The sequence below is a fragment of the Equus asinus genome, chromosome 13 (genome assembly GCF_041296235.1).
Source record: "Equus asinus isolate D_3611 breed Donkey chromosome 13, EquAss-T2T_v2, whole genome shotgun sequence".
In the NCBI taxonomy this organism is placed as follows: Eukaryota; Metazoa; Chordata; class Mammalia; order Perissodactyla; family Equidae; genus Equus; species Equus asinus.
This window is the reverse complement of record NC_091802.1, coordinates 2,276,243-2,300,426: the sequence shown is the minus strand read 5'-3', so window position 1 is coordinate 2,300,426 and position 24,184 is coordinate 2,276,243. Positions and strand designations below refer to the sequence as shown.

The following is a 24,184-nucleotide window of genomic DNA, read 5'->3' as shown; positions in this document are numbered from 1 at the left end:
TTCTTCGTATTTAAGTATGGTTCCATTTAGATGTAATCTCCTGTTTCTTCTTGCTGTTGGCATTCCTGATTTTTCTATGTTGATGGAGAGGAGCAATTTCCTACATGATTCAGAACCCTCTTGTGTTTGGCTTTGGATTGCCAATCACACGTGCATGTTATGCCTGCATCTTGCGCTGTGCCAGCCCAGGCTGGCTCTCAGTTTGGTCCTCTTTGACTAGCTGGGTACCCTACCAGGTGGCAAAAAAACAAATCATGGGGAATCTCTCTAGGACAAGAGGGAGATAATAGGGAGGCCCGGTCAGGATGAAAATGCCTTTTGAGAGGTATTTGGGTTAGAGGGCCTTTTATCCTTAGGGAAAATAGTCTTTATAGTCCATAAAAAGGTTTACTTGTGGACAGGACAGCCTTATGCCCTGTGCCTAGCTATTTTTGATGGCAGAATTAAATAACTGGATTTTAGTTTGGGTTATGAGTTTGGCATGTTATTTCTAAGTCTTTTTCAGTGTAATATTCCCTTTTCTTTATAAAGCAATAATAACAGAAAACAGTTGGGGCTGGCCCGGTGGTGCAGGGGTTAAGTTCGCACGTTCCACTTCGGCGGCCTGGGGTCCGCCCGGTTCGGATCCCGGATACGAACATGGCACTGCTTGGCACGCCATGCTGTGGCAGGCATCCCACGTATAAAGTAGAGGAAGATGGGCACAGATGTGAGCTCAGGGCCAGTCTTCCTCAGCAAAAAGAGGAGGATTGGCAGCAGTTAGCTCAGGGCTAATCTTCCTCAAAAAAAAAAATTTTTATTTTATTTTTTGGGGGGGGAGGGAAATCAGCCCTGAGCTGACATCTGCTGCCAATCCTCCTCTTTTTGCTGAGGAAGACTGGCCCTGAGCTTACATCTGTGCCCATCTTCCTCTACTTTATATGTGGGACGCCTGCCACAGCATGGCTTGATCAGCGGTGCCACATCCACACCTGGGATCCGAACCGGCAGACCCTGGGCTGCCAAAGTGGAACGAACGTGCAAACTTACCCACTGTGCCACTGGGCTGGCCCCAGAAAACAATTTTAAAGATTTGCTTCTAAGCCAAATATTTCAACACATTGACTATTTTTGTTCTTTTCCTCGTCCAGGCATTATCCCTTTGCATCCTTTTTTTAAAAAAGGACAATTTTGTGTTCTTTACACCATTATAAAATCTTTCTGTATGGTTTTAATAATGATTACCTATAATGGCTATATAGTATTCAGTTGAGTTGATATATATATATACACACACACATAGCATAATTTACTTAGCCATCATTTTTCTATTTCATATTTGAGAAGCTTTAAGAATTTTAAATAATACTATATTGAATATGTTCCTGTGTGTAGCTTTTCCCCTTTTGCAACAGCTTTATTGAGATATAATTCACATGCCATACAATTCATCCATTTAAATAAGTGTACCATTCAGTGATTTTTAATATATTTACAGAGTTGTGCAACCATTACCACAGTCAATCTTAGAATATTTTCATCATTCCATAGCCATTAACAATCACTTCTCATTTCCCCCAACCTTAGGCAACCACTAATCAACTTTCTGTCTCTATAGATTTGCCTATTCTGGATATTTCATGTAAGTTGATTCATATAAGCTGTGGTCTTTATTTTTCCCACTTAAAAAATTGTGATAAAATATACATAACATAAAATTTACCATTTTGGCCATTTTTAAGTGTACAGTTCAGTGACATTAAGTACGTTCAAATGTTATACACCATCACCACTATCCATCTCCAGAACTTTTTCATCTTCCCAAACTGAAACTTGGTACCCATTTGAGACTATCTCTCCATTCCCTTCCCTTGGCCCCTGGCAGCTACCCTTCTTTCGGCTTTCTGTCTCTGTGAATTTGACTACTCTCGGTACCTCATATGAGTGGAAGCAAACAGTATTTGTCCTTTTGTGACTGGCTTCTTTCACTTGGCGTAATGTTTTCAAGGTTCATGTGTATTGTAGCACGTATCAGAATTTCATTCCTGGGGGGCTGGCCCTGTGGCCGAGTGGTTAAGTTTGTGCGTTCTGCTGCAGGCGGCCCAGTGTTTCGTTGGTTCGAATCCTGGGCACGGACATGGCACTGCTCATCAAACCACGCTGAGGCAGCGTCCCACAGGCCACAACTAGAAGGACCCACAACGAAGAATATACAACTATGTACCGGGGGGCTTTGGGGAGAAAAAGGAAAAAAATAAAATCTTAAAAAAAAAAAAAGAAGTTCATTCCTTTTTGTTTCCAAATAACATTCCATTGTGGATAGACTACATTTTGTTTTCTATTCATCAGTTGATGGACATTTGGATTGTTTCAACTTTTTGGCATTTAGAATGATGCTGCCGTGAACATTATGTACAAGTTTTTGTGTGGACATAACAAATGTCGTGTCTCTGGGATGTATATACCTACGAGTGGAATTGCTAGGTTGTGTGTAGCTTTTTCCTTTGAAATATTTCTTTGAGTCCTAAAGAGATTATTAGGTAAAGGATAAGAACCCTTTACCACCTGCCCCTTGAAATCTGTTGCCCAAATTGTTTTCCCCAAGGGTTCTTAAATGTGTGCTACCTTCAATAATGTGATGTTCTGGTTCTTCCATGCAGTGGGTATTGTTCTTTAAAAAGTGTGTGTTAACTTAAGAGTAAGAATTTAACTTCGGGGGCCAGCCCGGCGGTGCAGTAGTTAAGCGCGCACGTTTTGCTTCGACGGCCCGGGGTTCACTGGTTCGGATCCTGGGTGCGGACATGGCACTGCTTGGCAAGCCATGCTGTGGTAGGCATCCCACATATAAAGTAGAGGAAGATGGGCACAGATGTGAGCTCAGGACCAGTCTTCCTCAGCAAAAAGAGGAGGATTGGCAGCAGATGTTAGCTCAGGGCTAATCTTCCTCAAAAAAAAATAAATAACAAAGAATTAACTTTGTTGTTTTAACATGGGTGTTTTTTATTAGTAGCTGCTATTCCTCCTAAGACGAGGCCTCTGCATGGGAAAACCAGCTAATATTTGAGCCTTACTTGAGGGGTTGCTTTTCACTGCTCCCCACAAATGCCTTGGAATATTGCAAATGCTATGATGGTGGCAAGGAGAGTGTTTCCCTTTACCTAGTTCTGAAGGACAGCTCTTTGCAGAAGTTAGTCAAAGCACTCTGGCTTTACTGAGCCCAGCAGCTGTGAACCCTGGGGAACTTTTGGGAGTCTTTCTCTGGGCTTGGAATTTTGTAATTGCTTTTGAGGCAGAAAGGAGACCTTCCTTTTTAGCCTCCTTCATAGTGATGCCTGCCCTCCCTGGCTGGACTGGTAGGATGATTGGTGCCTGGCCAACAGAATGCAGCCCTGTCAGCCCACGCTCGAGGAGGGACTTAGGGTGGCCTCTTCACTCTCTGCCTGGAAGCTGCTGTAAAGGCCTTCGAGACAGTCACCCTTCTTCTGCCTTACACACAGAATTCAGTCCTTCCAGAGGTCAAATCTACATAATGCCTGAGTTAAGAATTGTAGTTCATATTTATTACACACTCACTATGTACCTGCTTCTCTGTTTTGTGTTTTCCATCACTAACTCATTTAATCTTCAGGACATCCTGTGAGGAGGTATGACTATTTTGCCCATTTTATGGATAACTAAACTGAAGTTCAGAGATTTTAAGGAATTTGCCGAGGGTCAAATGACCCAGGACTGACCCCTAGTGCACAAATTCAAAACCTGTGACCTTGACCAAGTGCTGTCTTGTCTTTTTCACTGACCAGTTGTGATAACCTGCCCCTGCTTCCTGCCTGCAGTCTCTTCACTCTAGTACAGCCCCCATGCTGATAGCAGAATGATCTGTCTCAAATGCAAATATTCTTTTCACTCCTGTTGAAAAGCTCCATTCGTTGCCTCCTGCAGAAAGCCCAGAGTTCTTACAGAAAATGAAAGGACTCTCCCCAGCTGGCCTCCTCTCACTGCTTCCCTCCACCACAGCCCCGTGTTTCCATCCCAGCCCTGACAGGCCTTCACGTGTCTGCTCAGCCCATTCCTACTGCCGGTGAGGCTCCCGTCCTCCTCCTCCAGGTTCCTGCTCTTGCATTTTACCAGGCTGTTTCCCTAGCTTTCACAGACCCTTCCTCTTCCCCTCTTAGCATGATTAACTGTTCCTTCATTGTGTGTTGGTCCATGAGTTTTTCTTTTTTCCACACACTCCTATTATAACTCTCATCACATTGTCTACTGGCTGCTTGTTTGCAGGTTTCCCACCTGGTGAGCTCCTCGAGGGCAGGGCCTCCATCTTGCTTATTTTTCTTTCCCTTCCTACTAGCACAGTGCCTGACAGGGAGAGGCCTCTCAGTTAAAGTTTTTGAATTGAACTGGAAAGGCTTTGGATGCTTTGCATGTTCTGTTCCCTTAAGGGCTGGTAGTCAAGTGTCCTCTGAGTATGTATGTCTCTATAATCAGGAGCAGCTAGAACAAGGGCTGGTACCAGAGCAGTGCACAGTGGAATTCCTGGGCGCACCTCAGTCTGCTCTCAGAGTGCGTGTGGGCCAGGTGAACAGCCCCAGAGAGGCACTCTGGGGGAAAAGAAATTGGCAGCATATCCACTCAGCTTTCATGCAGCTCGCACCTGAACACTAGCTCCCAGAGGACCTTTTATCTTCCCAGTCCACCACTGTGCCTGCCTGGCTGTTAGAGTAGCCAGGTGGTGGCTGGGCTGGGACAACCTGCCTGCACTGTCCTCCTGGCCTGGGCCTGGCTCCTGTCGAACCCCATCCTCCCCGCGTTGCCCATTGCCATTCCAGCCCTAAATCAACGTCTTCTCCCGGCTCCGCTCCCGCACACTCATTTACTCCACACATAAAATATCCCATTAAGTACAAAGAAGGGACTACATCGAACCAGTGGCTCTGCTCCTAGAGAACACACCCCAAATGCATTTTAAATGTGTGGATCCCCCTCGAGGGAATTCCAGTTGAAAAAGAACTGAGATCAGCAGCCTCGGGCCTTGTATGGCTAACAAGCTTCTATTTTCTCTGTTTGGCGGGCCTGAAGGGCTCCTTTGTTTGGGGAGTGGTGTCCAAATCAGGCCGGGTGTGGAATTGTGGCTCATATGGAGCTGCCCTTTGGAACTGAGCTCTCCAGATGGGAGGGTAAGTTTGTTCATGATTTTGTGAATTTGTTGGTCTGTAAAGAAAATAGAATAAAAAGAGGGGAAAGCTAAATGCAGTGTGGTATTCTGGATTGGCTCCTGGACCACAAAGGACATTAGTTGAAAAACTGGAGAAATCGAATAAAGTCTGGACTTCAGTTAGTAGTACTATGCCAGTGTTAATTTTTTAGTTTTGACAAATGAACAATGGTTATGTAAGATGTTAACATCAGCAGAAACTGGGAAAAGGGCATATGGGACCCTTTATACATTGTAACTTTTTGGTAAATCTAAAATTATTCTAATATTAAAATTTTATTAATTAAAAAAGAAGAAGAAGGTTAAAAAGGTGATCCGGCAGCTAATTTAACTTGACCGTCACACCAGCACTCTCTTTTATACTTCTCACCCCGGGGTCTTTACCCTTCACCTGCCAAATCAGGAGGGTGCGCTGCATCCAGGAGCTCTGGACCAGTCTGCTCTTGAGGCAAGCGTCTTCTTTGCCCCCCAACCTTCTGTTTGGGTCTGGGTGGGGGTCCAAGGTCAGGGCTGCCAGAAAGACCTGGGTCATATGTTTGGCAGTGCTACTACCTACCAGCTGTGCACTGTTGGGCTGGTGTCTTCTCTGGGCTTTACTTTCTTCACCTGTTAGGATGGGGCTCACCTCCCTGGAGGAGGAAGGGAGGGTTAAATAAGGTAATGTATGTTTAGAACCGGGCCCAAAAGAATGTTGTGCTTGGTAAACATTGGTTTTCATTCTCCATTCTGCTTCTCCATTTTTTGTGTGTGGAAGGAATGAGTGCTATTTCCTTGAAGATTTGAGATCAGTGGTTCAAAGGTAACTTTGAGGGCAAGATGCTGTCAGTAAGGAGCTAGCAGCAACACTGTCCCCCCCACTTTCCTCACATGCCCCATTTCCAGAGGTCCAGGAAACGTGACATCTGTTTTGAGTGACTCATGGGGAATCTCTTTTTTTTTTTGAGGAAGATTAGCCCTGCGCTAACATCTGCCACCAATCTTCCTCTTTTTGCTGAGGAAGACTGGCCCTGAGCTCACATCCATGCCCATTTTCCTGTACTTTATATATGGGACGCCTGTCACAGCATGGCTTGATTCACAGTGCATATAGGTCCACACCTGGGATCTGAACCGGCAGACCCTGGTCCGCCAAAGTGGAATGTGCTAACTTAACCACTGCGCCACTGGGCTGGTGCCATATGGGGAATCTTTTTAATAGATGGCCTCTAAGACCTTTGGGAGTTTTAACATTTGGATATCTAAGGAAATTGTGCCATGGCTGTTCCTTCCCTTTGCAGATGGGCCAGGCTAGCTGTTTTGGGGCTTTTTTCTAGAAGAGGAGCCCCTTGCGGCTTCTGGGCGCAGAGCTCCCCCAGGTCAGAAACCCAGAAATCAGAAAGACTAGAGATATTTGCAAGATCCTAGGGCATTGAATCTGCTGGGCATAGCTTGTGGCTGGCTATTTACCTGTAGGTGGCAGTGGTGACACAGGAATGCTAAAGGAAGGGGCGAGTGCTGGCAGAACACCCTTCAGAAGCGCTGTGATAATAATAAAAGTAGTAATAGTGATGCCCGCAGCCTGCGGGGGAGTGTTACATCTGTTAGGGGCTCTGTCAAGCGCTTTGTGTGTGTTAGTTTACACTCGCAACAACTGTGTGAGGAAAGTTGTATGATTCTCGCATTGTACAGATGACAGAAAGGCTTGGGGAGGTCAAGTTATGGTCCTAGGGTCACACAGCGATTGGCCGAACTAGGACTCACCAGAGCCTGAGTTCAAACCCTCTGCTCATACCCTCCACTGCAATGCCCATTTCTCCTGCTTCTGAGTCCAAAGGGAGACCCTGAGGACAACTGGGAGCCCAGCTCTAATCTCACCAGACTCCCCAGTGCCTATCACCAAGGGACCTCAGAAGGGTTTACAGTCATTTTACTTATAAAGGGCCCTTTTCAGTATAAGGTCGGGCCCTCCTGAGGAAATGAAGATGTCTTGCCTTCATGTAGCTTCAGGTTTAGATTGGGAGCCAAGGATACGCTTATGGCTCATTAAGCCAGTAAGATTGGAAGAACCTTTCAGAACAGCATTAGAGTGGTCTTGAAAGCTCAGTCCTTACATGGACTATACCTTCAGGTGCTGGAGCCCGTCAAAAGGCATCACAAGGGAGCTGTTTGAAGGAGGCTCTGGAGAGGACATGGGACTGGAGCTAGGCATGGGCAGGTAGGCTGGATTGAAGTCTCTCCAGACCAGAGAAGTCTGAGAGATTTCTTCAGTGCTTGAAGCAGAGATACGAGGCCCCTTGGCTTGCAAAGTCCTGTGGATCCTGATGTGGTTCCTGCTTTGACCCTCAGCAGATAACTTAAGTTTTCCTTGGAATAAGGACTCAGATGGGTCTTCTCTTCAGCTTTGTTCTCACAGTGTGTGATCGGGTTTTGTAAAAGTATATGTAAGCCCAAGGATGCTGACTTTTACCACTTCTATTCAATGTATTACTGGAAGTTCTTTTTTTTTTTTTAAAGATTTTATTTTTCCTTTTTCTCCCCAAAACCCCACAGTACATAGTTGTGTATTTTTAGTTGTGGGTCCTTCTAGTTGTGGCATGTGGGATGCTGCCTCAACGTGGCCTGATGAGCAATGCCGTGTCTGCGCCCAGGATCCGAACCGGCAAAACCTTGGGCCACCGAAGTGGAGCGCGCCAACCTAACCACTCAGCCACGGGCCGAGAACTGGAAGTTCTCGCCAGAGCAATTAGGGAAGAAAAAGAAACAAAAGGTATCCAAATGGAAACGAAGAAGTAAAATTTTCTTTGTTTGCAGGTGACATGACCTTATATGTAGAAAATCCTAAAGATTTCACACACACCAAAAAAGCCTGTTAGAACTAGTGAACAGATTCAGCAAAGTTACAGAATACAAAATCAACACGTGAGAATCAGCTGTTTCTATACACTAACAATGAACAATCCGAAAAGGAAATTAAGGAAACTTAATGAAAAAGAATAAAGTCCCTAGAAATTAACCAAGGAAGCAAAAGACTTGTACACTGAAAACTGTAAAACATTGCTAAAAGAAATTAAACAAGACATAAATAAATGGAGAGACATCTTATATTCGTGGATTGGAAGACGATATTTTTATGATGACAATACTGCCTGAAGTGATCTGCAGATTCAATGCAATCCCAATCAAAATCCCACTGACATATTTTGCAGAAACAGAAAAATCCATCCTACAATTCTTATGGAATCTTAAGGGACTCCAAATAGCCAAAGCAATCTTGAAAAAGAAAGACAGTGGGAGGACTCACACTTCCTGATTTCAAAACTTACAGTAATCAAAACAGTGTGATACTGGCGTAAGGACGGACACAGACCCATGAAATAAAATAGAGAGCCCAAAATAAACCCTGCCATATATGGTCAACTGATTTTCGACAAGGGTGTCAAGAGCATTCAGTGGTTTGAAAGGACAGTCTCTTTAACAGATGGCGCTGGTAGAACTGGATATCCACATGCAAAAGAATGAAGCTGGGCCCTTACCGTATTTCATTTGAATGGGGAGTTAGTGTTTTATGGGTATAGGGTTCCAGTTTGGAAGATGAAAAAGTTCTGGAGACGGTGGTGATGGTTGCACAACAATGTGAGTGTACTTAATGCCACTCAGCTGTACACTTCAAAATGGCTAAAATGGTAAATTTCATGTTATTTTACTTTATCACAAAAAAATCACCAATAAAGAAGAAAAAATATATATAAGCCAATGTCCTGTCAGAGTGGAATGCGGGGGTAGGGGACATGGGGAATCAGAGATCATTCAGCCTGTTACCTCCTTTGACAGGAGACCTAAGGCCCAGAGAAGAAAAGGGAATAAATGGTCCAAGAGCTCAGGCTCATCAGTGGCAGATCCAGAACTGGAACCAGGGTCACTTGACCTCCTGTGCCCCTCTGGGCCATGAGCTCCCTGAGAGTAGAAACTAAGTCTGTCTTGCTTTACACTGTGTCCCCAGTGTCCAGCACTTGGTAGCTGTGCAGTGCATTTGTGTCAGCTGGATGACTGTGTTGGCGTTCCTTCCCCTGAGTTAGGGTTCTCAGCCCTGGCTGCACACTGAACCCCCTGGGTAGCTTTTACAGCACACCATTACCTGGACCTCATGCCCCAGAGGTTCTGATTGAAAGGTGTAGGGACCCAGGTAGGAATATCTTTTAAAAGCTTCCTAGTGATTCTAACCTGCAGCCAAGTTTGGGAACCACAGTTCTACATCACGCCCTCCCCCAGTGCCCCCCTCTAGCTGAGGATGAGATACAAAGGCTTAGTAGCTTTCTCTGGGACTTCACATAGTCTCTGGCTGGTTCTTTCTGGCTTGGCTTGTTGCCCTGTGTGCTCTTCTTAAAGAGGCATGCTGTTGTCTGTCACAGTGGGTGTGGGGAGTGCCATTAATTTCCTTCCCAGCTCCTTGGCACCAGGGCACAGGTATCAAAGCCACCCAGAGTGCTGTGGTTGTCCTCTGTTACAGCTCAGGCTGGACTGTATCATGACTGACAGCCTAGCTGCCTCTGCCATTATACTGAACTCTTAAGGGGAAGTCATAACGTCTCCCTCTCCTCAGCTCCAAGGACAGTGCATGGCACATGGCAGGCCCTGCCAATATCAAGTAAATGGCATAGACTAAGGGGTTTTATTTTGCCTTCAAGTTACAGAGAAAGCTGCCTCATGGTAGTCTGCAGGCTCATCAGATGGTACTTTGTAGACCTTCTGGCCCTATTTTCTTCCTTTTAAGAGGGGTGAAGATAGCTGTCATAGGAAAGGACATCCTGTAAAGTAAGGATGAGTGTTTTGAATTCATTCTCTTGTCTCTCCAGTGGAAATGGAGCAGCTGCAATTAGCATTCACAAAGCACGTAGGAATCTGAAGCAATGGGCAATAATGGCTCTGTGCAGAATGTCGGGATTGATTTTTCTTTCTACCTGATGTCAACCTGCCTCACTAGCATATAGTAATCCAGAAGGTTCCTCTCATATTATTGGTGCATATTATCCCATGAGCTTCCTTCCCATCCAAACTCCTTTTTCTTCTTTCTTCACACCTGGCACGAAGCAACCCTTTGTACTGGCACCTCTGGGCTTCTACTCACATTCTTGATGGTTAGGGAGGTAGATAATTTGGCTATTTTTTCTCCATTCTCACCAAAAGGATCTTGCTGAATGCAAAATGCTAAAACCAGCCCCGTTTTGCCTTCTGGTGCTGGCTGCTTCCAACATCACTATATTTAACATCAAAGCAGAGAAAAGCAGCAGCCAAGAAACCAAGCCACTGGATTGTGAGGCTCCTCCCAGCAGGACTGCCTTGGATTTCAGACTGCATGGAAGGGTGGGGGTGCAGAAACACCAAGCCTGAGAGAGCAGTATCATTGCTATTCGGGTTGAGGCTTCAGGGCATCCTGGCCCTCCGCCTACACCAGGCAGGAGGCAGCCTTTTCTGAATGGAGAAAATGCCTTGGCAACAGCATCAGGATGACATACTCTCTTGCACTGAAGGTTTAATGGGAGCTCTGTCTGCCCCTGCCCTGCCCTGCCCAACCCTACCCAGCCCTGCCCAGTCCTACCCGGCTCAGTCCTGCCCTGCTCTGCCCAGCCCTGCCTAGTCCTACCCTGTTTAGCCCTGCCCAGCCCAATTCTGTCCTGCCCTGCCCAGCCCAGCTCAGCCCAGCCCGTGGCCATTAGCATATCAGAAGAGTTCTGAGAGGTCAGCCCTTTGCAACCAGGGTCTCTGGTGTTTTGATCTTTATCCATCCTGAGGGCTGGCTGGTAGGAATTGACTTGCCCCCTTGCTCCCTGGAGGATTATGTTTCTACTGTTGCACCAGGATTTATTTTAGGTTTTGATGATTTACATGACAAAAGAAATGAGATTGAATTTTACTTCCTCTGTCCTGGGGACAGGACCCAGTGAGGGAGCCCACGTTGAGTGGCTGCAGTTCCAGAGGCAATCAGATACAACTTTGTTCCCATTGCTGGGAATTCTTTTATGAGGAGAGAAAAAAAAGAACTGATTTGATCTCCTTCATCAGCCTTACTTCCGTCATCCGTTTTAGCAGAGCCAAATACCCATCGTTTTGTGTTTGTATGGTATTTCCAGCAAAATGAAAAGAAAGAAGCATTCTTTTTGGGTTGGTTCTTTATAATCAAAATGAGTATATATCTTTTAGCTTGAAAACTTAGAATCCAGTAATTGAATAGAATGCGCTGACCCTGAGGATAAGTTATAGTGCCTTTGAACCCCTTCCCAGTATTATTAGAGGAAGGGAGAGGGTGAGTAGACGGTTAATGAATTCTGCTGCTAAACTGAACTTGGAAATGAGATTTCATTGATTTAATATTTCCTCTGTTAGGCCCCCCAAGACAGTGTCCCTTGTGGCCCTACCAAAGTGCAGTCACCATACATTCGACCCCGTGAGAGTCTGTGCTGTGGTCCGTGCTGTGACAGGGAAAGGTGACCAGAGCAGGAAGGCCCTTTGGCTAGCTGGCTCTCCCCTGACTGGCTCAGAAGGGTTGCACGCCCAGGCCCGCAGGCAGAGCAGCTTTATTAAGATCCGTCTCCTCTTGAGGAGGCTGCTGGATTTGTGACCACAGACACTCCCCTACTGTGTGTGACTCTGGGAGTGAGTCATCTCTTCTGGGAGTGGACACCTTGAAGGGGAGGACTGTTCAGAGACAGCCAAGTGTGGCAGGAAGAGCAGTGGGCTGGAGGAACAGATCATTTCATTCACACACCTGTCTGCTTGGGAACCTTGCTGCCACCTCCCAGACAGTCAGGGCCTCTCCTGCCTCCAGGCAAAGCCCTTAGGCAGCGGGAGCACACTGCTGTCCTAGGGCTAGATGCTGCCTCATGCAAGTTCCCTTCAGCATTCTCCTGTAGCCTCTGTCTTTTATTCTCTAGACTATACTGGTGCTTTGAGCCATTCTTCCTGGGTGCCTGCCCCCACCCCTACCCTTCCTACTGGCTGCTCCCTCCCCCTTCATAGCTCTAATTTGCCTTATAGGACTAGCAGTGCCACTTAACTGGCTTCATGATGTGGCCTCTCTTCCACTTGCATGCAGTGGGTGGGGGGACGGGAGCAGCGTCTCTGGGGCCTGTCTGGTTCTGAACAGTCTCTGATGCCTCTTCTTGTAGGCAGACATCAAATACTGCCTCTGTCCCTGCCAGACTGACACCATCTGTGGACTTCAGTTAAGGGTTCCCCAGATCTCGGAGCCTTCCCAACACCTGTCCAGTCTGCTGCACGCATGGCATTCATCTGAGGGAGATTCTCACCATTTGTGGGTGGGTTTGCTTCTTCAGTGGGTAAAGAGTCTTTGGGTGCCAAGGGTGATGAATAAAGAGGGTGAAAGAGTTGGGAATATATCTTTTTTGGTAAAAATTAAACCAAGGAGGCTTTTTAATGCAGACTAAAGGCTGTTGCACAAATGTTTTGAGCAATAGCTATATTTTTGGAGTGTATTGTCACTGCTTGTAAATACAGTCTTTGTTTGGATGTATTAGTACGTATGTAGTATGTATTAGTATGTTATGTAAAAAACAAGTGTCACTTCTCCATAGCTGCATCCAGTAAAACAAGGACACTTCCAGCATGTTCAGAGGTCATCTGTTTTATTGAGTATCAGTGGAAGTGTGGGTTGTATGAAGTTTTTGTTAAAATGGTGGTGATGAGGCATCACACTTCCTGATTTCAAGCTATACTATAAAGTTATAGTAATTAAAACAGTGTGGTACTGGTGTAAAAACCAACAAATAGGTCAATGGAACAGAATTGAGAGCCCAGAAATAAACCCAAGCATATGTGGTCAACTATTATTTGACAAGGGAGCCAAGAATACTCAATGGAGAAAAGACAGTCTCTCCAATAAATGGTGCTGGGGAAATTGGATATTCACATGTAAAAGAATGAAACTTGACCTCTATCTTACACCACTCATAAAAGTTAATTTAAAATGGATTAAAGACAAATGTAAGACCTGAAGCCATGAAACTCTTAGAAGAAAACAGGAAAAAAGCTCCTTGACTTAGGTCTTGGTAATAATTTTTTGAAAATCACAGCTAAAGTGCAAGCAACAAAATCGGAAATAAACAAGTGGGACTACATCAAACTAAAAATCTTCTGCACAGCAAAAGAAACTATCAAGAAAGTGAAAAAGACAACCTATGGAATGGGAAAAAATATTTGAAAACCATATATCTGATAAGGGATTAATAGCCAAAATATATAAAGAACTCATACAACTCAGTAGCAAAAAACAATCCAATTAATAGATGGGCAAAGGACCTGAATAGACATTTTTCCAAGGAAGATATGTGAATGGCCAACAGGTGCTAGTTGTTAGGGAAATACAAATTAAAACCACAATTGGGTATCACCTTATGCCTATTAGAATGGCTGTCATCAAAACGACAAGTGATAACAAATACTGGCAAGGATATGGAGAAAAAGGAACCCTTGTGCACTGCTGGTGGGAATGCAAACTGGTAGAGCCACCATGGAAAATAGTAGAAAGGTTCCTCAAAAAATTAAAAATAGAACTACCATGTGACCCAGCAATTCCACTTCTGGGAATAGATCCAAAGGAAATGACAACACTAACTTGAAAAGATATCTGCATCCCCATCTTCATAGCAACATTATTCACAATAGCCAAGACATGGAAACAACCTGAGTGTCCATCAATGGCTGAATGGATAAAGTTGCGGCATATATATACAATGGAATATTATTCAGCTGTAAAAAACAAGGAATACTACCATTTGTGACAACTTAGATGGACCTTGAAGGCATTATGCTAAGTGAAATAGGTCAGACAAAGAAAGACAAATACTGTATGATCTCACCTGTATGTGGAATCTAAAAAAGAAACCCAAAACAAAACAAAAAACCTCACAAAACTCATAGAAAAAGAGATCAGATCTGTGGTTACCAGAGACAGGGGTCGGGGGAGCGGGAATTTGAGGAAGGTGGTTAAAAGGTACAAACCTCCAGTTATCAGATAAATAAGTACTAGGATCATAATGTACAATGTGACTGCTGTAGTTAACACTGCTGTATGATATATAGGAAGGTTGTTAAGAGAGTAGATCTTAGGAGTTCTCATCATGAGAAATTTTTTTCTTTTTCTTCTATCTATGTGAGATGATGGATGTTAACTAAACCTATTGTGGTAATCATTTCACAATATATGTAAATCAAACCATTATGATGTATGCCTTAAACTTACACAGTGATGTATGTCAATTATGTCTCAATAAAGCTGGAAAAAATGGTAGTGATGGTATCCCTCTCATGAACTGTACAGTTCGGATAGGGCAGGTTTAGAATTTCTCTAAGATATTAACTTGAGATATGAATTCCAGTTTTGCTAGAAGGTGAGGCAGTATCATAGAAATGCTGAGGCTTTAGAAATAGAGCTGAGATGGAATGTTGGCGCCAGTTCAACTATGTGATCCTGGCCGAGTACCCAACCCTGCTGAGCCGCCTCCTCCTCCTCCCCCTCCCTCTCCCCCACTCCTCCCCCACCCGCTCCCCCCCTTCTTCTTCTTCTTCTTCTTCTTCTTTTTACTGAGGAATATTTGCCCTGAGCTAAGATCTGTTGCCAGTCTTCCTCTTTTTTTTTGTGTACGTCAGCCACTGCTACAGCATGGCCACTGACAGGTGACTGAACTAGGCCCACTGAAGTGGAGCATGCCAAACTTAACCACTAGGCCCACTGAAGTGGAGCATGCCAAACTTAACCAGTAGGCCCACTGAAGTGGAGCATGCCAAACTTAACCACTAGGCCACTGGGTCTGGCCCTCCTTTCCTTCTTTTTAAATGTGGGAAGGAATAATGCCTACCTTAGGGGGTTGGTTTTTGAAAATTTTATTAAAAAAAATTTAGGGGCCAGCCCGGTGGTGCAGCGGTTAAGTTTGCATGTTCCGCTTCTTGGTGGCCCGGGGTTTGCCGGTTTGGATCCCAGGTGTGGACATGGCACTGCTTGGCATGCCATGCTGTGGTAGGCATCCCACATATAAAGTAGAGGAAGATGGGCATGGATGTTAGCTCAGGGCCAGGCTTCCTCAGCAAAAAGAGGAGGACTGGCAGTACTTAGCTAATCTTCCTCAAAAAAAAATTAAAAAATTAAAAAAAAATTTAAAGTGTTAAAATAAATATAACATAAAATTTGCTATCTTAACAATTTTTTAAGTAAGTACATTCACATTGTTGTGCAACCAATCTCCAGAACTTTTTCATCTTGCAACACTGAAACTCTATATCCATTAAACAGCAACTCCCCATTCCTCTCCCCCTAGCCTCAGGCAAACACCATTCTACTTTCTGTGTCTATGAATTTGACTACTCTAGGTACCTCTTATAAGTGGAATCATACAGTATTTGTCTTTTTGTGTCTGGCTCATTTCACTTAGCGTAATGTCCTCAAGGTTCATCCATGTTGTAGCATGTATCAAAATTTCTTTCCTTTTTAAGGCTGAATAATATTCCAGTGTATGCATATATTACATCTTGTTGTCCATTCATCTGTCAGTGGACACTTGAGTTGCTTCCACCTTTTGGCTATTGTGAATAATGCTGCTATGAACATGGGTGTACACATTTCTCTCAGAAACCCTGCTTTTAATTCTTTTGGATATATAACCAGCAGTGTAATTGCTGGATCATATGGTATTCTATTTTTAATTTTTTGAGGAACCACTATATTATTTTTCATATCAGCTACATCATTTTATATTCCCAACAACAGTGCACAAGGGTTCCAGTTTCTCCACATTCTCACCTGTACTTGTTCTTTTCTTTCTCTTTTTTTTTGATAATAGCTATCCTAATGGGTATGAGATGATATCTCTCTGTGGTTTTGATTTGCATTTCTCTAATCATTTAGTGGTGTTGAGCATTTTTTTCATGTGCTTTTTGCTTATTGGCCATCTGTATATCTTCTTTGGAGAAATATCTGTTCAGGTCCTTTGCCCATTTTGTAACTGGGCTGTTTTTTTTGTTGTTGTTGAGTTGTAAGTGTTCTTTATATATTCTGGATATTAACTCCTTATCAGATATTTGATTTGCAAATTTTTTCTCCCATTTCATAGATTGCCTTTCTACTCGGGATTCTGTCCTTTGATGCACAAAAAGTTTTTAATTTTGCTGTAGTCCAAGTTATCTATTTTTTTCATTTGTTGCCTGTGCTTTTGGTGTCACATCAATGAAATCATTGCCACGTGCAATATCATAAAGTTTTTCCCTTATGTTTTATTCTAAGAGTTTTATAGTTTTCGCTCTTTGGTTTATCTTTTATCTATTTGGACTTAGTTTTTGTATATGGTGTAAGCTAAGGGTCCAACTTTGTTCTTTGGTGTTTGGATATCCAGTTTTCCCAGCACCATCTGTTGAAAAGACTGTCCTTTGGGGCTGGCCTGGTGGCGTAGCGGTTAAGTGCACACGTTCCGCTTTGGTGGCCTGGGGTTCGCTGGTTCAGATCCCGGGTGCGTACATGGCACCCCTTGGCACGCCATACTGTGGTAGGCGTCCCACATATAAAGTAGAGGAAGATGAGCATGGATATTAGCTCAGGGCCAGTCTTCCTCAGCAAAAAGAGGATGATTGGCAGCAGTTAGCTCAGGGCTAATCTTCCTCAAAAAAAAAAAAAAGAAAGAAAAAAAAGAAAAGACTGTCTTTTCCTACTGAATGGTCAGGAAGTTTTTTTGTGGAGGAAATAAAATACTGTATGTAGGGCCAGCCCTGTGGCCTAGTGGTTAAGTTTGGCATGCTCTGCTTCAGCAGCCTGGGTTCAGTTCTCAGGCACAGACCTATACCACTCATTGGCAGCCAAGCTGTGGCAGTGACCCACACACAAAATAGAGGAAGACTGGCACAGATGTAGGCTCAGGACGAATCTTTCTTAGGAAAAAAAAAAAAACCCCAATAAAACTGTATGTAAAGCATCTAACACCATGTCTGGCTGTGGCTTAAAAAATGGTAATCCTTCTTCCTCCTCTGTTATTCTAGATATTAACTGCTGAAGCTGATTCATAATAATTATAATAGCAAATACCTAATAGTGCTGACTGTGTGCCAGGCTCTCTTCCCAGTGCTTTTACATATATTGACCAATGTATTTGTCATAACTACTCTATGGGGCAGGTATTGTTGTTTTCCAGTGAGAAAACTGGGCACACAGAGGTTAAGTAATTTGCCTAGGTTTGCAAGCTGGTAAGTGGTGGAGCCTGTATTCAAACCCAGGTAGTTTGGCTCCAGAATCTGTAGGCTGGTAAACTTAACATCTCCCTGTTTTGGGTGATATTTGGTAGCTGAGGCCTATCGTGAGCCTGAGTCTGGAGTTTAGTGAATAAAGGACAGTGTTATGACATCAGCCCTCAGGCTGGGATCTCTTGCTGTGTGTTCTCTTGTAAAAGCAGCACCCTTTGAACTGCTCTGTTGGCCCAGCGCATCTGCTTGGGAGGAGAATGTGATGGTTCTGGTCCCTTCCTGTTTTCTGCCGGGGCCTCCTTATTCCAGGAGAAATGTAAACCAGTTTTCTCTCTGACTTTACAGAAAAGGCAACAGACGGCTCCCTGCAAAGTGAGGACTGGACGTTGAACATGGAGATCTGTGATATCATCAATGAGACGGAGGAAGGGTACGTGTGCTCCCCCACCCCCTCTTGTGAAGCTTGGCAGCTCCTGGCTGTCACTCAACGCCTGCTGGGGCTTAAGAGTGTCAGGTGTTTTACTTTTTGTTTTGTTTTTAGTCTGTTTGCTGTGCATTTACTAAGCTGACACTCTTAATTATCTTTCCTCTTCTGTTCCACTTTCCCCCTAACCACCCCCCAACCTCCCCCAGTGGCAGTGCCTGAGTTAGACCAGTGATGACCTCTTTTAATAACCTGCTTTAATCACAAGTGAAAGTGAAGTTGGTTGGTTACTTGGTTCCCAGTGGCTGTTAATCTCTGCAACCAGATCATCACCTCCTCTTGCCCCTCCTTCCCAGCCTCTGCCTCCCCTTCACAGACGTCGGGGTATCTCTGCCCTGCTTTGCTGGGTTGGAGCCCCGGGAGTCAGAGAGAGCCCACAGTGCCCACAGAGAAAAAAATACATGTGAGGCACAGAGCAGCCAGATGTTTCTAGTGTGAGTGAACTTAACCCACAGGCTGCCTCTCTCGCATCCCTGGGTGGCGGGTCTGGTCTTCTTGTTGTTGTTGTGCACTATATATCCTCTTCTTATACATTACAGCTACATTCTCTTTATATTTCTTCCAAATTAGTCTGTATTTGGCCCTCTGTCCATACCATAAAAACAGAATTTACTGTAGCCACACCCTCTTGAACCATCTCCACAGTGGTGAGGAGAACAGCCGGGACTTGGGCAGCCCTGGGCTAGCATCTTGGCACTGTCACTTACAGCCTTCCCATGAAAAAGTGGGGACCAGCCTCTGATGGTGGGTCCTGCTTTCATTGAGCAAATATTTACTGAGTGACTACTTTGTACTGGGCCCTATTGTAAGTACTGAGGACACAATAGTGAACAGGACAGACAGACTCCCTCCCCTTGGGGAGCCGACAGTCCAGAGAGGAGAGGCAGGCCATAAACAAGATAACTAGGACGTATAACATGGTCAGCTGATGACAAGACTATGCAGAGAAATGAAGCTGGGAAGGGAGATGAGGAGAGAGAAGGCTGGGAATTAGCAATTTTAAGTAGAGTAATCAAGGAAAGTCTCACTGAAGTGACATTGAGCAAAGACTTGAAGGAAATTAGGGAGTAAGGTGTGATGATTATTCCAAGGGAGAACTTTCCAGCAGAGGGAACAGCAAACACAGAAGTCCTGGGACAGAGGGTGTCTGGTGTGTTTGAGGAACAGCAAGGAGACTAGTGGGGCGAGAGTGGGGAGAGTGAGGAAGAGGGTGCTGGAGATGAGGTCAGAGATGTGGGGATCCAGATAACACAGGCACCACAGGGACTCTGGCTTTGAGTTGAGATGAGAGGGGACTCCCTGGGAGGAGTTGAGTAGAGAAGGGGCGTGGTCTAACATTCAGTTTAAAGAGATCATTCTCACTACAGCATTCAGAATGGCCTGGCTGGGGATGGGCCAAGGGCAGAAACAGGGAAACCAGTTAGGAGGTTATTACAGTAATCCTGTTGTGAGATGATAGCAGCTTTGACCAGGATGATAGTAGAGCAGGGAGTGAGAAATGATCAGATTCTGAATACATTTAGAAGGTGGAGCCAGTAGAATTTGCAGATGTGGGCGGGAGAGAAGAGTCAAGGATAACTCCAAGGTCTAGGGCCTGAACAGCCACAGGGATGGCATAATTATTTCCTGAGATGGAGCGGGCAGGGGTTGCAGAGATCAGAAGTTCAGCTAAAATCCTTTAGATCTGCCTGTGAAGCCCGCAAGGGGTGATGCTGACAGGGTCATGGCACAGAGGAGTCTGGAGTTGAGGTAGTGGCCTGCGCTCGAGATGTGAGTTTGGGAGTCTTTGGTGAAAGATGGCCTATTTCTGCCATCTAATGTAGGTGGTCAGCTTGGTGCCTGGCACAGGGACAGGATTCACAAAGAGTTGTTGGGGACTATGTATTTCTAATACTGTACTAACTAGGCTCACACTTGTCATCTCCCTCAGACCTACTTGGGCTCCTTTCTTCCTCGTGTCCCCCTCAGACACCATTCATTCGCTCATTTATCCAGTCGTCCAGCCACATTTATTGACCCCAAAGGTGGAGGCGCAGCTGGTTCCAGGATGCCAAGGTGAGTGCACCATGGCTTCTCTGGAGGCACTCACCAGGCAGAACCAGGAGGGCTGTGGCTGAGGTGTGTGCACATTGCTGTAGACTCAGAAGGAGAGGCAGTGGTGATGCCTCCTGGAGGGGTGGGCTTTGGACTGGTGCCTCAAGGAAGGCAGAAAGAAAGATGTGCCATATAGCTAAGGGTAGCATGAAAAGGGCAGTGTGCTGGGGACACAGGCGGTCTTGGTGCACAGGGAAAAAGTGGGGAGAGGGACTGTCTGGAGCGGAAGCTGGAAAGGTGATTCAGGTCAGGTTGTAAAGAGCCCTCTTTCTGTGTCATCCCTCTAGAGTTGGGCTGTAGCCTCCAGGAGGTCCATCTACCTTTGCCCCTTTCCCTCTGTCCGTTCTCCATGCTGCAGGCAGAGGGTCTCCTAGAAACTGAGAACTCATCAAGTTACTCCCTTCCTAACAAGCCTTCTCTCAGGGTAAAAGTCATTAATGGATCCTGTGTGATAACCTGGCCCCTCTGCCGTTCCACTTAGGGCCCTCTCCCCTTATTCTCACTCTTCAGCCCCACTGGTCTTTTAGTTCTTTGAATTTCCTGCATTCCAGTACCCAGTTGGCAATTCTCCACACATCTGGGGGATATACAAATATATGTTGGAATGGAGCTTCCTCATTCCAAAGGGGCTGAAGCCTCCTTCCAAGGTCCAAGAGATGGGTCAGCTTCCTTTTCCAGTCCTCAACTCACAGGAGGCCTGCTTGCATCTTCCTCCTAATGCTCCTGTTCCTGAGTTTTTGAGTAAGAGCATCTCAGAGCCTCCTGGGGGTTCTCTGTTCTTGCCTCTACCGTGAGGTGGCATCAAAATCTCTTCCTAAGTAGGAGAAAACTCCCACAAGTTTGGCTAATGGTCGGCTACCTGGCCCCTGGTGTTCCTTCTGTTGCCCCTCACTTCTCCTTCCACTGATTACTTCTGTCATTCACTGGATCTCAGTTTGAATCTCATTTCTTGGACACCCCTCTCTCCTAATTTGGGTAAGTCCCCACTATGCGATTTTGTAATACCCTGTATTATACTTAGGCTCATCACAGTTTAAATTGACATATCTTGACGTTTGTTAGAGTGTCTGTCTCCCTCCAGTCCCCCCTAGACTGTGAGCTCCATGAGGGCGGGAATTCTGTTTTACTCACCATTTTTTAATCTCCAGCACCTGCACAGGACACACATAATTGGCTCTTGACAAACATTTGTTAAATAAGTGAATAAATGAGTGAAGTCCCTAGGGAACCTGTAGTCCTATGAGCACTGCAGGCATGTGAACATAATCATAACACAGCGTGACAAGTGCTCCAAGAGAGAAGCTGTAAGTAGCTAACAAGAGAGAAACTAAAGCAGTGGCAGCCGGCCAGGCTTGCGGCTATCAGCAGCAAAGGCTTCCTTTTCTTTTTCTCTCCAAAGCCCCAGTACATAGTTGTATATCCTAGTTGTATGTGATTCTAGTTCTTCTATGTGGGATGCTCCCACAGCATGGCTTGATGAGCAGTGCATAGGTCTGCTCCCAGGATCCGAACTGGTGAACCCTGGGCTGCCAAAGCAGAGCCTGAGAACTTAACCACTTGGCCACCAGCCCAGCCCCAGTAAAGGATTCTTGAAAGAGGTGACACTCAAGTGCTGTCTTGTATCATATGAGGGTGTCAGCCAGGTGAGGTGGTGGATGGCAGGGGAGGAAGGAGATGCTTAGGCTGGAGGTCAATGTGTGCAACATGTGCATAGGAAGGGGCATGTAATGGGATTAGAGACACAGAGCCTGAAGCTAGGCTGGAATCCCACATCCTCCATCACTTGCTGGGTGTCCCTGGGTGAGTTACTTCATCTGCTTTGTCTCAGTTTCCTCATTCATAAAATGGGGGTACCATTAGTACCTGTTTTATGGCTTCACTGCCTTACCCTGTCTCCCATTCTCTGAGCACTTGCCATGTGCTGGTCCCCTGTGCTGAGCCCTGGATTGCACCAGCTCATGCAGCACCCCCAACAGCCATATAAAGTGGGGACAGCCCATTTTAATGTTGAGGAAATGGAGTGGTTTGGCCACTTGGGAAAGATCTCACAGCACAGCTGGGAAGAGCAGATGTGGGATGTAAGCCCAGGCAGACCTGGCTCCAGCCAATGAAGCTCTGCCTGCACTTCTTTTATTTATTCAGAGCTTCACCTCTGGGAGGCTGTGGTCCTAGAGGGAGCAGATTTGGTGAGCTGCCCCACAGATCCCTCCCTGGGCTTTACTTAATGTCTAGGGCTGATGTCATCTCCTGCCTGAGACCTTGTGTGGCAGTGCCTTGTGACCTGGATCTGAGGTCATTAACAAGGAGTACTTGGCTGAATAACGGACCAGGAATATTTTAGATCCTGTTTACCAGACCTCACCTAGACCTACCTAATTAGGGCACAGACGTGTGGATTTGGTAAGTGCTTCCCACGTGATTCTGTCGTACGGCTCTGATGAGGATCCACGGACCTGGGTCATTTTCATGACCCTTCCCTGGACCTTGCCAAGCTCATTGAATCTTTGTCTGTGCCCCAGCATCTAAGCTGGAGGGGCCACAGAGGAGTAACTTGCAGATAAATGCAGTAGAGCAAGGTAGCAGCTGAGTGGGTGTTCAGGGTGGTGGAGGGGGCAGCCATGTCCTCCTGGGGGGAAAAAGGAGAAAGCGTCTCAGAAGCGCTAGTTCTAGAGCTGCAGGACAAGTTGAGTTTGGCATGACTGGAAACAAGGGCTCTCATGAGTCTGGGGTCAAGGAGACTTTCGGGAAGCTAAAGATGGCCAGAGGCCAGATCCTGAGGCTTTGGGGGCTGCCCCGAGGGTCCTGACCTTTCCTCTGAGAGCTGCTAGGGTGTCGGGGCACTCACACTTGCCATTCCCTCCTGGTCTTTTCTTCGTGCTCAGTCTTGGCTCTAGACTCTCCCTCTCTTTTCTTTCTGTTTCCAACTCCATGCTGTCTAATCTGCTGCTGCTTCTTGAAACTTTGCAGCTCCTCTGACATGTCTTTGATCCTCCTCTCTGAAGCTTCTTCCCTGGGGAGAGAGATAAATACTTGCTTTTGTGCTCACCCAGTCACTCTCAGGCAGTACTTCCTGCAGATGAATTTTCATTTTAACTCTAACCCAGGAGCCTGCTGACTCTGTGATTTCCCTCCACCACCATCACTTCCACACCGGGAGAGCTCTGAGTGTGCTGATGCTCTGTGAGCTATAAGTGATCACAGCCCTCGGAGGCTGTTCCCATTTTTCTTCTTCATGGAAGTTCAAGAGGAGAGGAATGAAACTGGATTGAGAGGGACGGCAGCTGTGGGTAAGGGCTAACGGTGGCTTGGCAGAGCCTTTGAAGAGGAATTTATCCATGCTCCTGGCCAGTAGCTGCTGACCTTCATCAGCTCACATCCACAAACAATTCTCAAAGCTGAGAGCTTGTCAAGTCCCACATTTGCAGAAATCAGCATCCCTGTTTGGAAACTGCAGCCATACTGCAAACACACTTGGCAGGGACCTATTCCCCAGAGAGCCTTGTCCCATCAGCCCTTCGACTCAGAAGCCAAGAATTCCTGCAGGCAGCCATGTTTCAAGTCAAGAATGGGAAATAGGTGACTCAGGGTGTGTTTTCATTTCCTCTAGGAACCTTGCCTTGCTGCTGCGTATTTCTGTCTACATTGGGCTGGCTAGCAGAGCTTCTACCTTCGCCTCTCCCAGCTTCCTCACACATATTTGAAAGGACTTTTTCGTTTGGTAAATAGATCACACATGTTTCAGAGCTGTAGGATTAGGAGGTCCCTGATTTACGGACGTTCACCTTTGGAAAGACCCAGATGTATTGACACACTGATGGGTGAAAAGACCCACTTGCGATAGCAAAGGGCAGGCCTGCAGCTGCATGGGGCTTCCCAGAGCGGAGGGATGGGCATCAGGGGCAGGGGCTTCATCCCAGAGGTAGTCTGGTAGTTGAGGTTAGTCCCATGACTTTGTTGAATCTTGGCTTAGAATAAATTAAATAACGTGTTAGACACAAGGGCTGCACCTAATAGGTGCTCTTAGAACAGTGATTTAAGGAACAAGGTGTTCCAATTTCCAAACAGCTTATGAAGAGGCTTTTGAACATGGCCCATTTGTAAACTGGGGAGTGCGTATAATCCTGCGAGATTCCCTCTGAGAATCCGTGTCAGATTCAGTACCTAAAAACACACAAATCCTTGGTTTTGAGGAGACTTAC

General features: G+C 45.6%; 1 protein-coding gene across 8 annotated transcripts in view; it reads left to right on the top strand.

Moving 5' to 3' along the window:
- Nucleotides 1–24,184, top strand: part of TOM1L2 (target of myb1 like 2 membrane trafficking protein) — a 118,110-nt gene that overhangs the window by 41,302 nt on the left and 52,624 nt on the right. For all 8 annotated transcript variants that reach the window (XM_014856173.3, XM_014856164.3, XM_014856150.3 and 5 more), the window contains exon 2: nucleotides 17,753–17,837. In XM_014856173.3, the coding sequence (XP_014711659.1) occupies nucleotides 17,753–17,837 (85 nt within the window). The remainder of the gene's footprint in view (nucleotides 1–17,752; nucleotides 17,838–24,184) is intronic.